The 14204-nt window shown below is 49.4% G+C and overlaps 1 protein-coding gene across 1 annotated transcript in view; it reads left to right on the top strand.

Moving 5' to 3' along the window:
* The window catches only part of SHMT1 (serine hydroxymethyltransferase 1), a 42527-nt gene extending 28730 nt beyond the window's left edge, over window positions 1–13797 (top strand). The window contains exons 6-12 of the mRNA XM_003929276.4: window positions 1559–1640; window positions 2113–2325; window positions 5688–5804; window positions 8676–8798; window positions 11546–11662; window positions 12906–13016; window positions 13392–13797. Of these exons, the coding sequence (XP_003929325.1) occupies window positions 1559–1640; window positions 2113–2325; window positions 5688–5804; window positions 8676–8798; window positions 11546–11662; window positions 12906–13016; window positions 13392–13561 (933 nt within the window). The 3' untranslated portion in view covers window positions 13562–13797. The remainder of the gene's footprint in view (window positions 1–1558; window positions 1641–2112; window positions 2326–5687; window positions 5805–8675; window positions 8799–11545; window positions 11663–12905; window positions 13017–13391) is intronic.
* Window positions 13798–14204: the final 407 nt, after the last annotated feature.

Here is a 14204-nt window from a genome sequence, read left to right as displayed (position 1 = left end):
TTTTCGGGCTGATTAATTACATTTTATGTGTGTGTGTATGTGGGGAACATTCCCGTGTGAGACCCCTAAAAGGCGTGAGTCTCACTATATGGTGAGTTTGATCCCAAACACAGTTTCCTACTGGAGGCAGTCGAGCTTGTGTATTTGTGTATATATATGTGTATGTGTGTGTATACACGTGTGTATGTGTCACATTTCTTTGTCCATTCTTCTGCTGATAGACGTGGGTTTATTCCGTAACTTGGCTATTGTGCATAGTGCTGCAGTGAACATGGGAGTGCACACGTCTCTTTGACATACTGATTTCAGGTTCTTAGGATATATATTTAGAAGTGGGATTGCTGAATCTGGAATTGATTTCTTTATGTGGGTGAGGTGGGCATCCAGATAACATTTTTGTTGAAATGGATGCCCAGTTGACCTAGTGCCATTGATTGAAAAGGACATCCTCTCCCCACTGCACTGCGGCATCACCATTGGCATGGATCTGATGACCTATGTCATGTGTGCTTCTGCTTCTAGGCTCTCTTCTGTTAAGCCAGATGCTCTGCCCTTCCACAAATGCATGCTGCTTAATTATTATAATTTGCCAGGCATTTTATGACACAAAATATACAAAGCATCTGGGCGCGGTGGCTCACACCTGTAATTCCAGCATTTTGGGGGGGGCCAAGGTGGGCGGATCACAAGGTTAGGAGTTTGAGACCAGCTTGGCCAACATAGTGAAACCCCGTCTGTACTAAAAATACAAAAATTAGCCAGGTGTGGTGGCAAGCGCCTGTAGTCCCAGCTGCTTGGGAGGCTGAGGCAGGAGAACCCCGGAGGGAGAGGTTCCAATGAGCCAAGATTGCACTTCTGCACTCCAGCCTAGGTGACAGAGCGAGACTCCATCTCAAAAAAAAAGAAATACACAAAGCAATGATGTTTTATGTAGAGGTCTGGTATGTCTTTCCTTTTACGGTTTTTGATGCTAATATAATGTTATTTAAATTTCATTTTCTGTCTTCCTTGCTTTTATATACTTACTGTTTTTTCAGTGCTATATCCAGTGACCTTTCTAAATTTGCTTATTTTAACAGTTTACCCCTAGCATCTTAATTTTCTAGGTACACTGTGTTGTCTGTGTGTCATGTCAGGTTTAAAATTTCTTCTTTTCTAATTGTTACGCCTTTTGTTTCTTTTTCTTGCCTCATTATACTTGGAATAGAAGTGATATGAGCAGGCATTTTGGCCTTGTTCCTGAAGGTAACTGTTTTGGTCTGCATCGTGTGGTCCTCTTGCTTCTGTTTCATTCTTCGAGTGCTTTTTGGTTCCTTCTCAGGGGTTAGTGCCCCAGCAGCAGGGCTCACTAAAACCCTGGGACTCCTCGGGGCCTCCTGGGTCTGTGAGCTGTACCTGGTTGAGCAGTCTGAACACATCAATATCCTGTCTCACCCTCAAGTCCTCATATAGGACATTGTTCCTCTTGTCTTGGCGGGTGGAGCAAGTTCAATCGAGAGGAAGGAGGCAGGTGCGGCTGGAGGAAGCAGCCTGAACCTGTCTACCTGACATTCCGCAGGTGAACCCAGACACTGGCTACATCAACTATGACCAGCTGGAGGAGAACGCCCGCCTCTTCCACCCGAAGCTGATCATCGCAGGTGACGCATGGCGTGGAAAATGACCTTGTTCACCAGTAGCTTGGTGCCTCTTACAGAATGAGGATGTAAAGATGTTCCCATCCTGTTGAGCCCACTGCTAGTTTCTGCCCTGAATAACTGAGTTTCTGGGGTCCACATAGATTAGTTTCTTTCAGGATACAGATGTGTGTTTGCTGCTTTTTGTGCTATGTGGATTAAGATCTGAGACTGTTCTCAGAGAGGCATCTAGAAATGTTAGGCCCTGACTGGGTTGGCAGTAGTAGTTGGAGCCATCTCAACCACCAAGATGTTGAAGAGTCAGAGTGTTTGCTTAACAGAGATGCTTTTTGAGGGCATTCTCCATTTTTGCTCTGAGATTTTAGGGGAAGAAATCTGGGCTTTCAGATCCATGTATCTAGGGGCCACTCTGTGAAGCCGACTCAGCTGGCCCATGGACATCTCTGATGCAACTGTGTCACCTTTCCTGTCTCAGGAACCAGCTGCTACTCCCGAAACCTGGACTATGCCCGCCTGCGCAAGATTGCAGATGAGAATGGGGCATATCTCATGGCAGACATGGCACACATCAGCGGGCTGGTGGTGGCTGGCGTGGTGCCCTCCCCATTTGAACACTGCCACGTGGTGACCACCACCACTCACAAGACCCTGCGAGGCTGCCGAGCTGGCATGATCTTCTACAGGAAAGGTGTGCTCCCAAGTGTTGGGTACAGACGGGTACCGTGGTTTACATTTCTCCTGTGGGGGTTCAGATTCGGTTGAGGGAGCTGGGAAAAACTCTGGTCCGGGATCCTTCGAAGATTTTAAGATCTCTGTCCCTTAAAGAGCTGCTTAGGAAGGAGGGGTGACAGGCTTTGCAGAAAGGATCCAGAAGGAAGCCCTCAGCCACAGCTCCTGCTTCACCTTTATGCATCCAGGTCTTAGGAGCACAGGAAGGGGATCAGCAACCACCATGCGTTAGGATGATGCCGGTTGCCAATGTCCTTTTGCTCAACTAATCTTCCCCTCAAGAGGCAGGCATTTGAATGAAAGGAGGATACATGGCTGGCCGGGGGCTACTCGGAGGCCTCACAAGGCTGCATTATTCCGGTGAACTTACAGTGGTCCATCATGCTTCTCAAAGAGAAAGACTCACAGTAGTCAAACTAGAAGACATGGATGTATACATGAATAGCATTTTAGTGAAGGTTTTTCTTTCCATCACCTTATAATTTGCCCCTAGGCATTCCCCTTATTTTCGAATTTCCATACCCGGGAAAGCCTGTTAGTGGTCAGGTCATCATTTAGCCTGTGGTGAGAACTGACGTGCCAACCTTGCATCAGCAGACACACCAGCCCTCTGGTGACTACATTACTCTTAACCCGATGCAGGGTTTCCTTGCCCAGCCCCTGGCTAGAACGAGACACAGCCACATGACCCCACAGCTTCTCAACACCCTGTTGCCTCTCTGCTCCTCTGAGGACCGTTTTTAGCTGTGCTGATGTTTCTGAGGCAGGTAGCCATTCCCCACCTGCCCAGGAGACATTTGTTTCATTTGTTTTTTCCCCTACTGTGTGTTGATGTGATTCATTTCACCCAGTGCTGAGGGACTCTGGAGCCAGCCTATCAGAGCAAATACTGGCTCTGCCGCACACTCACTGTGTGACCTTGGGCTAGTTGTGCAGCCTCTCCGCGCCTCATTTCCTCACCAGAGTGAGGACTGTAATAATCGTACCTGTCCCTTTGGACTGTTGTTTTGAGGATTAAATGAATTTATGTAAAGTGATCAGAGCAGTTCTTGGCTCACTAAAAGCTCCAAATTGATGTTAATTGTTACTGATTATTACTGAATAGTAGCTATTATTGATGGTTAACTTTTTCTCAGAAAGGAACCTTATTCTCCATATGTAGCCAGATGAGCATTGTCTCCAACGCAGTCATCTTGGGGATGCTTTAAATTTTATTTTTGGGGACAGGGTCTCACTCTATCACTCAGGCTATAGTGCAGTGGTACAATCAAAGCCCTCTGCAGCTTCAGCTTCCTGGGCCCAAGCAATCCTTCCACCTCACCCTCCCATGTAGCTAGGACCATAGGTGCGTGCCTCCATGCCTTGCTTATTTTTATATTTTTTTTGTGGACTTGGGGTCTCCCTTTGTTGCTCAGGCTGGACTCAATCTCCTGGGTTCAAGTGATCTTGCCTCTGCCTCCCAAAGTGCTGGGATGACATGGACATTCCTTTTTTCTCTTTTTCTTTCTTTTTTTTTTCACTCGTCACCTGGGGTGGAGTGCAATGGTGCAATCTCTGCTCACTGCAACCTCCGCCTCCCAGGTTCAAGCAATTCTCCTGCCTCAGCCTTCCAAGTAGCTGGAATTACAGGTGCCCACCACCATGCCCAGTTAATTTTTGTATTATTAGTAGAGATGGGGTTTCACCGTGTTGCCAGGCTGGTCTTGAACTCCTGACCTCAGCTGATCCACCTGCCTCAGCTTCACAAAGTGCTGGGATTACAGGTGTGAGCTGCCGCACCTGGCCACATGGACATTTCTCTTTTTTTGAGATGAAGTCTCACTCTGTCGCCCAGGCTAGAGTGCAGTGGTGCAATCCCGGCTCACTGCAACCTCCACTTGGCAGGTTAAAGCAATTCTCCTGCCTTAGACTCCCAAGTAGCTGGGACTACAGGTATGTGTCACCATGCCCAGCTAATTTTTTGTATTTTTAGTAGAGACGGGGTTTCACCGTATTAGCCAGGATGGTCTTGGTCTCCTGACCTTGTGATCCGCCTGCCTCAGCCTCCCAAAGTGCTGGGATTACAGGCGTGAGCCACTGTGCCCAGTGGTTCAAGCGATTCTTTTTGCCTCAGCCTCCCGAGTAGCTGGGACTACAGGCATGTGCCACCACGCCCAGCTAATTTTTTCATTTTTATTAGAGACAAGGTTTCAGCGTATTGGTCAGGATGGTCTCGTTCTCTTGATCTCGTGATCCGCCCACCTCTGCCCCCCAAAGAGCTGGGATTATAGGCATGAGCCACTGCGCCTAGCCTCACATTAACATTTCTTTAAGGAAGTATGTCCAGGGCAAATTCTTTTTTTTTTTTTTTTTGAGGCGGAGTTTCGCTCTTGTTACCCAGGCTGGAGTGCAATGGCGCCATCTCGGCTCACCGCAACCTCCGCCTCCTGGGCTCAGGCAATTCTCCTGCCTCAGCCTCCTAAGTAGCGGGGATTACAGGCACGCGCCACCACGCCCAGCTAGTTTTTTGTATTTTTAGTAGAGACGGGGTTTCACCATGTTGACCAGGATGGTCTCGATCTCTCGACCTCTTGATCCACCCGCCTCGGCCTCCCAAAGTGCTGGGATTACAGGCTTGAGCCACCGCGCCCGGCCCTAATTCTTGGTTACAACATTAGTGGAGGGAAATTTCTGTCCTTTCATTTTTAAAGCCTTGTTATAGTTGTGTTGTTAAGAAGAGATGCCATCAGAGGAGGCAGGTGGACAGCTGAGGTGCTGAAACCAGCATTCCAGCCAGAGTCATCCATGATGTCTTCATTTCCAAAGAATAAGCATGCTGGTCTGCCCTTAGGTGGCAAGGGTCCCCTTTGCTCTGCTGTGTTACAAACCAGTTCTCCATGCCAGGAGTAAAGGCCAGGCCTGTGCTCGATACTTCCCTGGCCAGTCTGGGTTTGAGCCTTAAAAAAAAAACAGAGGAGCCGGGCGCGGTGGCTCAAGCCTGTAATCCCAGCACTTTGGGAGGCTGAGGCGGGTGGATCACGAGGTCAAGAGATCAAGACCATCCTGGTCAACATGGTGAAACCCCGTCTCTACTAAAAATACAAAAAAAAAATTAGCTGGGCATGGTGGTGTGTGCCTATAATCCCAGCTACTCAGGAGGCTGAGGCAGGAGAATTGCCTGAACCCAGGAGACGGAGGTTGCGGTGAGCCGAGCTCGTGCCATTGCACTCCAGCCTGGGTAACAAGAGCGAAACTCCGTCTCAAAAAAAAAAAAAAAGAAAAAAAAAAAACAAACAGAGGGACAGCCCATATGATCCCATTCTGGTGTTTTTCTTCCTCCAGGAGTGCAAAGTGTGGATCCTAAGACTGGCAAAGAGATTCTGTACAACTTGGAGTCTCTCATCAACTCTGCTGTGTTCCCTGGCCTGCAGGGAGGTCCCCACAACCATGCCATTGCTGGTAAAACACCATCTGCTTCTGCTCATCCTGGGGCCCCTAATTCCCGTCTCACCTGTCCTCCAAGATCATGTACCAGGCCTTCCATGCTGGGGGAAGAGCTGGAGGACTGTCTCTGTCCAGGAGATACTAACACAGAAGAATAGGGCATGGTTGAGATTAGCCTAAGGTAGGGACTGGAGGGAATGGCATCCACTCCAAGCATACAGGCACCTGGAGGCAAAACTGTGAGCCAGGCCAGGTTTTGTAAAGTATGTGAAGCCTTCTTAGGGAAGAAATATGACAGTTAGGAGAGGGCAAAGCACAGGTGAGAGAGATTGGGATGCAAACCTTACAGGATGAGCCCCTTTGCCCTTGATGGACCCGGCCTGTGGGGGTGGAGGCTCCTGTGTGTGATCCTCACACCCTGCACCAGTGCCACGTCAGTGACTCCTGAGTCGGATTCCATGACTGCCCAGCAGGTTCTCATTGACGTGTTCTTTTTTTGTTTGGACAAGTAGCTTAGGACATTTGTGATGACTCAGAGTTGTCCTACTGCATTTGTGGGACAAGGACATTGATAGAGCTCATTCCTGCTAAAGGGCTCAGGATGAAGGTAGAGCTTCTCAGTCAGGAGACGCACGAGTACTAAGGAACCTGGGGACAGCAGCAATCAGGAGATATTAGGCATAAAGGGGTAGGAGGAGTTGGAGTCCCAGGTGTGTTTTCATGTTTGCCCGTCACACCTGCACACTCAGCACCCACGGCTGCTTCAACTCTGGGATGCAGAGATCACCCCATGCCCAGCTGTTCTGGATGCCCTTTCCGGTTTTTTTGTTTTGTTTTTGAGACACAGTCTCCTTGTGTCGCCAGGCACCAGGCTGGAGTGCAGTGACGTGATCTTGGCTCACTACAACCTCTGCCTCCTGGATTCAAGCAATTCTCCTGCCTCAGCCTCCCGACTAGCTGGGACTACAGGCATGTGCCACCATGCCCAGCTAATTTTTGTATTTTTTTTTTTTCAGTAGAGATGGGGTTTCACCATGTTGGCCAGGATGGTCTCGATCTCTTGACCTCATGATCCACCTGCCTCAGCCTCCCAAAGTGCTAGGATTACAGGTGTGAGCCACCGTGCCCGGCTGCCCTTACTGGTTGTTTTCACAAGTACTGATTGGAGGCCCTGTGCGGGATGCAGGCCCAGGGGTTCTCCTTGTCTTCCATTCTCTGTGTCCCTTGAAGCAGCCCTCAGGACTGAACATGAGGTACCAGCTGAGTCTGAATGGTGCGGGTCGGACGAAGGCTGCCCTCCTACCTGTGCTCTGATCTGAGAGAGCTGCATAATCTGACATCAGAGCAGCAACTCATAGGGCCGCCAAGCAATCGTTTTCACACACCAAGATTAAAAAGGATTTCAAATCTATCTTGCTTAACAGCTTTGCTATGGTAATGCTAGCACAGAACTTCCGTGCTCAGGGAAAGGTTACCTCAACAGCAGTTCCTCAGAGAGAAGCATATTGGCCGGGAATGGTGGTTCATGCCTGTAATCCCAGCACTTTGGGAGGCTGAGGCAGGCGGGTCACTTGAGCCCAGGAGTTCGAGATCAGCCCAGCCAACATGGAGAAACCTGATTTCTACTAAAAATATAAAAAATTAGCCAGGTATAGATGGGCACTGTGGCTCACGCCTGTAATTCCAGCACTTTGGGAGCCCAAGGCAGGCAGATCATGTGAGATCAGTTCAAGACCAGCCTGGTCAACATATAGTGAAACCCTGTCTCTACTAAAAAATTCAAAAATTAGCTGGATGTGGTAGTGCATGCCTGTAGTCCCAACTACTTGGGAAGCTGAGGCAGGAGAATCGCTTGAACCTGGGAGGTGGAGGTTGCAGTGAGCCGAGATCACACCACTGCACTCCAGCCTGGGCAACAGAGTGAGACTCCATCTCTCAAAAAAAAAAAAAAAAATTGGCTGAGTGTGGTGGTTCACGCCTGTAATCCCAGCACTTTGGGAGGCCACGATGGGCGAATCAGCTGAGGTTGGGAGTTCGAGACCAGCCTGGCCAACATGGCGAAACCCCGTCTCTATTAAAAAATACAAAAATAAGCTGGGTGCGGTGGCAGGCACCTGTAACCCCAGCTACTCGGGAGGCTGAGGCAGGAGAATTACCTGAACTCCAGGAGGTGGAGGCTGCAGTGAGCTGAGATTGTGTCATTGTACTCCAGCCTGGGAGACAGGGCAAGACTCTGTCTCAAAAAAAAAAAAAAAATTTAGCCACGTGTAGTAGAACATACCTGTAGTCCCAACTACTCCAGAGACAGATGGGAGGATCATCTGAGCCCAGGAAGTCAAGGTTGCAGTGAACTGTGATCGTGCCACTGCACTCCAGCCTGGGCAATGAGAGTGAGACCCTGTCTCAAAAATATAAAAATAATAAAATTTTTTGGCTGGGCATGGTGGCTCATGCCTGTAATCCCAGCACTTTGGGAGGCTGAGGCAGGCAGATCACTTGTAGTCAGGAGTTAAAGACCAGCCTTGCCAATACGGTGAAACCCTGTCTCTACTAAAAATACCAAAAAAATTAGCTGGCTGTGGTGGCACGCACCTGTAGTCCCAGCTAGTTGGGAGGCTGAGGCAGAAGAATCACTTGAACCTGGGAGGTGGAGGTTGCAATGAGGAGAGATCATGCCAGCTTGGGGAACAAGAGTGAAACTCCATCTCAACAAAACAAAATAAAATAAGTAAGTTTCATTTTGGAAGAAAATGTAACCTAACCCCAAAAGCAAGGGGGGCCATTGAAGAAAAGCAAGGAAGCTTGAGGGTAAACAGGAATGTTGTTGGATTCATCGTCTGTCTATGATTCTATCCTAACCTCCTGACCCATTCTCTTCCTGTCCAGGGGTTGCTGTGGCCCTGAAGCAAGCTATGACCCTGGAATTTAAAGTTTATCAGCACCAGGTGGTGGCCAACTGCAGGGCTCTGTCTGAAGCACTGACGGAGCTAGGCTACAAAATAGTCACAGGTACAGACACCCTGTTCTTGTGGTTGCATTAAGGCTTGCTCCTCAGTTTTTCCACCCAGGATGTGGCCCAGGCACTGCTGCTGGAGCTGCAATGACTGGAGACCACCTTGGGAGGAGGTCAGCCTCACCTCCAGCTGGAAAGCCTCCCCCTGCCTCAGGCCAGCCAGCTGCCCCTTTGGGTGAGCCACAGATGATGGGAATAGTGGCTGCCATTGGTCACCAGCCTGAGGACTGCATGTCCTCAGAACAGCTTTGCAGGACTACCTGAGGCTCACCTGAGAGAGGCTGGGCTGTAGTGGTCACACACCTGGTAGGTGGCAGAGCCAGGACTCTGTGGTCTGTGGTGATGCTTTGCACTGTGCTTACTACGTGGGGGTGCAGCTCTCCCCACTGGGAGTGGGGCCTCCTGGTTTGCCGCATGTTCCTGGGGAGTTGGCTTGCTATATATAGCCATGTTTGCTTGGATCTATACATTCTGGAGCCAATGGACTGTGAATGAGATGGACTTCTCAGGTCAGGGCCCCACGCTGGGGTGCCATCCACCTCACAGTCTGCAGGCTTCCACGGGGAGAAGGCATTTTTTTGGCAGGCAGTATACTCGATCCTCCTGAGGAAGGGCAACTTTATTCCTGGGCCCACGAGGCTGCTGATTGTGCTAACAGTGGTGTGGTCCAGGAATATGGGTCCTGCTGTGTGTTTACCCAAGCGCCCACTCCCTGCACCATGCCCTTTGACCTTTATGGGGATTACAGGCCCTCTGGTCTAAGGAGTGGGGCTCCCACCGAACCCTGTGTGTGCAGCAGTCCTGGGAAGGCCGGGCCGCCGCCGTCTCCTCAGTAGTGCTGGCCACACCCGCTTTTATGTTTTACCTCACTTTCTGTTCTCCCATTATCCTCCATGTCTTCAAATAATAAAGCCTAAGAAGTCCTAGTGTGGACTGTGACCTTCAGGTGCTTTTGCTCAGGAGTCCCCAACCTCCAGGCCACGGATGAGTACTGGTTTGTGGCCTGTTAGGAACCCAGCCGCACAGCAGGAAGTGAGCTGGCGGAGAGATCATTGCCGCTTGAGCTTTGTCTCCTGGCAGATCAGTGGCAGCATTCAGTTCTCATAGGAGCTGTTGTGAACTGCACATGTGAGGGAGTTCTAGAGGCTAGGTTGGGTCTCTTTTGAGAAACTATCCTTTTTTCCCCCTCTGATTATACCTGTATCCTTATGAGAATCTAATGCCTGATGATCTGAGGTGGAAGTTTCATCCTAAAACCATCCCCCAACGCCATCTATGGAAAAACTGTCTTTCACAAAACCAGTTCCTGGTGCCCAAAACAGGAACCACTGTGGGTCCCTGTTTCTCTTTTGTTTTTTGAGACAGAGTCTCACTCTGTCGCCCAGGCTGGAGTGCAGTGGCACCATCTTGGCTCACTGCAACCTCCGCCTCCAGGGTTCAAGCAATTCTCCTGAGTCAGCCTCCCGAGTAGCTGGGATTACAGGCAGGTGCCACCATGCCTGGCTAGTTTTTCTATTTTTAGTAGAGATGGGGTTTCACCATGTTGATCAGGCTGGTCTTGAACACCTGACTTTGTGATTTGCCCGCTTCGGCCTCCCAGAGTTCTGGGCTTACAGGTGTGAGCCACCCCACCTGGCCATGTCCCTGTTTCTCAAACTTGGATGTGCATACCACCCCTGGGCCTGCTGGTGTCATGCAGATTCTGACCACATCTTGGGTGATGCTGGTCTGGAAGCCACCCTTGGAGTTGTGAGGGTTTAGGCCATAGTCTCTGACACCATGGGCATCTCATGGCATGGGCCTGCCCTCTCCCTGGTGACTTTGTCATTGTCATTCTGCCCTCTGAGGACCTGATGCACACGGCTGAAGCAGATAATGCTTGTGAATGCCCCTTTGTGCCTGACAAAGTAAGAAACGCTGTATTCAGTATCTGACTTAAACCTCACGACAGCCCTGTGAATGATTGGTCTTTTTGTTACAAATGAGCATCTGAGATCTGAGGTTCCACAATGTTGAGCTGCCTGCCTAAAGCCACACTGCAAGCAGGTGGGCACAGCTGTGGGGCTGCAGAGCCAAGCTGGAGCCCTAGCTCACCCTCATCTTCAAAGGCATCCTGCATAAAGCTCAGAGGCAGAGGCCCGAGCACTGTCGGCAAACAAGGCAATACCCTGGCTTAATGAAGGTTCAAAGTGGTAGAATCCTCCTGTGTGACCTTGGGTCAGGTCCAGAAAACTGTTAGCCTTGCTGTTGTCACCTTACCATTTTGATAGTATCATCAGCCTCACAGGATCCTGGTAGTAAAACCCACCACAGGCTAGTACAGTGTCTGGCACCTAATGTGCTCTGTGAGCATGCGCCTTACCCCGCCAACACAGTAAATTGAACCACTGCCCAATACTCATGCTGCCTTCAGGGAGCCTTCAATGTTAGGGAATTGCCCAAGCAACTTGTTAGAGAAAACAAGCCAGGAGCAGCCTGAGGAAGCTGTCTCTTCCCCAGGGGAGTGTCAGGCCCTCTTCTCTATGATCAGTTACACCTTTCAAAAGTGCTCTGGCCTTCCTTTCACACTCTCAGGCCTGGGCATCTCTCATGGGTGATTAGAATCCCAGGCTATGTGGTGAGTGTGCTCACCTTCCTGACCTCATCTGCTTTGGCCTCCTTCACCCTCACCTCCATTTCTCAGAGAGATTCCTTCATGGCATAGAATTAGCCTGCATTTCTATGTGTCCAACTTTGTTTCCAGGTGGTTCTGACAACCATTTGATCCTCGTGGATCTCCGTTCCAAAGGCACAGATGGTGGAAGGGCTGAGAAGGTACTGGAAGCCTGTTCTATTGCCTGCAACAAGAACACCTGCCCAGGTGAGAATCATCCTTGGCCTTCTCCTTCATCCCACTCCCATCTGCATTTCTTCTGGCCAAAGTTGTAGCTGATGAAGATATTGGCACTGGATACAGACCTCCGATAAAAACTGGAGCGGGGGCTGGGCAAGGTGCTCACGCCTATAATCCCAGCACTTTGGGAGGCCAAGGCAGGCGATCACTTGAGGTCAGGAGTTTGAGACCAGTCTGGCCAAAATGGTGAAACCCTCTCTACTAAAAATACAAAAATTGTCCGGCCACGGTGGCTCATACCTGTAATCCCAACACTTTGGGAGGCCGAGGCGGGCAGATCATGAGGTGGGCGGATTATGAGGTGAAGAGATCGAGACCATCCTGGCATGATGAAGTCCCGTCTCTACTATTTTTTATTTTTATTTTTAAAATCTCATCTTGAATTGTACCGTCTCTACTAAAAATAGAAAAATTAGCTGAGTGTGGGGGTGTGTGCCTTTAGTCCCAGCTACTCAGGAGGCTGGGACAGGAGAATCACTTGAACCCAGGAGGCAGAGGTTGCAATGAGCCGAGATCGTGCCACTGCACTCCAGACTGGTGACAGAGCAAAACTCTGTCTCAAAAAAAGAAAAAAAAAAAAAATACAAAAATTAACTGAGCAAGGTGCTGCACGCCCATAATCCCAGCTACTCAGGAGGCTGAGGCAGGAGAATTAATGTGAAGACAGGAGGCAGAGGTTGCAGTGAGTAGAGAATGCACCACTGTACTCCAGCCTGGGCAACAGAATGAGACAGTCTAAAAAAAACAACTGGAGTGGAGGTGGGGACCATACCTTGGCCGTCTCTTGGCTGTGCCTTTGGACTTGGCCCTGATCCTGCCAGGGAGCAAAAAGACTGATGTGGAGCCTTTGGAGATGATATATTAATTAGATGAGGGAGGTGAGGGCCTCTGGAATCCAGAGGCTGCATTTCTCTGTGGGTTAACAAAATATTGATGACACATTTCAGATCCAGACAGATGTTAACCTCATGTTTAGGAGCAAGAGACACATCAGACTACTTTGTGTACAAATAAATAAGATTGGCCAAAATGTGGTTGTGCCCTCTTGTGCCTTGGGTTCTACCTTTAGTTTCTGAATCAGTTGTAGTGTCCTTGCTAGAGACAACCAGTATCCTCAGGCCAGTTCTCTTTTGCCCACATGTCCCTTTAAAATGCACTATTGTCACAGTGGTGAGTGTGGCTTAGGGACAGAGCCCCATTTATCTTGTAGGTGACAGAAGTGCTCTACGGCCCAGTGGACTGCGGCTGGGGACCCCAGCACTGACGTCCCGTGGACTTTTGGAAAAAGACTTCCAAAAAGTAGCCCACTTTATTCACAGAGGTAAGAATAAAATTTTGAAAGTTCCCACATCTTATTGTGTATATTTAGTTTCTGATTGTGATGAGTAGCTGAGACCCTGCCAGCCAAAGACAATTCTGCACCGAGGCTGAGTGCTGGGGCGGGAGACAACAAAAACCACTTAGGTAAATCACCTTGTCTGAGAGGTTTATAAATTTAGACTGCCTACGATATCTGTCCAAGGGTGGGTACATCCAAGAGTAATTTCTGAGGTGAACATTGAAACCTCGTGCCTTGCCGCACTCCCCAGCTGGGGGATATTATGAAAGCTGTGCCTCGGCCCCCAGCCATTGTGCCCCACTCTGGTGTGTAGTGTGGGGTAACCCCGGGGTGACTCACTTGTGTCTTGTGGCACAGGGATAGAGCTAACCCTGCAGATCCAGAGCGACGTTGGCGTCAGAGCCACCCTGAAGGAGTTCAAGGAGAGACTGGCAGGGGATAAATACAAGGGGGCCGTGCAGGCTCTCCGAGAGGAGGTCGAGAGCTTCGCTTCTCTCTTCCCTCTGCCTGGCATGCCCGACTTCTAAAGCCGCTGGCCCACTCTGAACCTGCCTGCGCCACAGAGGAAGCTGTCTGCTGGAGGACCACCCCCGACCTTGAGAGATGGATGAGCTGCTCCACAGGGGACCCATTGACCTGACTACTTGTGCCCTTTGAGGGGGTTTCTTGTGGACTTTTTTCAAGTTTTCTTCACAAATCAAAATTTGTGTAAGTCTCATTGTTAGTAATTATGGGACAGGTAATTAAAGGATTTAAATTTGAACCTGGCCTTCTCACAGCTGGATGTAATTATTCTCTAAAACTAAAATACTGTGTAGCCTCTTGACCATAATCACTTAGACCATGGTGTAGGGCAAAGCTATTACAAAGAATCTAGCGTTGTACTCTCCCTGGGCTCTGCTCTTCCTTACTGCAACAGAGAAGAAATGCCCATGTCCGCAGCTTGGAAACACTGCCACACTTACTATCTTGTTATCCAGAGGCATGCCAAAGGAGAGCTAATTCAGCCTCTGAAGCTTCTGCTGTGTACCGTAAATCAGAAGTCTATGTTAGCCAAGCGTACACAAGGTGCACCCCGTATGGCGGGAAGGTTTTGCTGTCAGTAGCTCAAAATATGCTGTAGATTGTTTTCTAGTGGATTCAAAAAAAAAAAAAAATGGTGTAGAAATG

Source organism: Saimiri boliviensis, chromosome 17 (genome assembly GCF_048565385.1).
Source record: "Saimiri boliviensis isolate mSaiBol1 chromosome 17, mSaiBol1.pri, whole genome shotgun sequence".
NCBI classification, from domain to species: Eukaryota; Metazoa; Chordata; class Mammalia; order Primates; family Cebidae; genus Saimiri; species Saimiri boliviensis.
The sequence above is the reverse complement of the archived record's forward strand: the minus strand, read 5'-3'. Positions and strand labels throughout refer to the sequence as shown.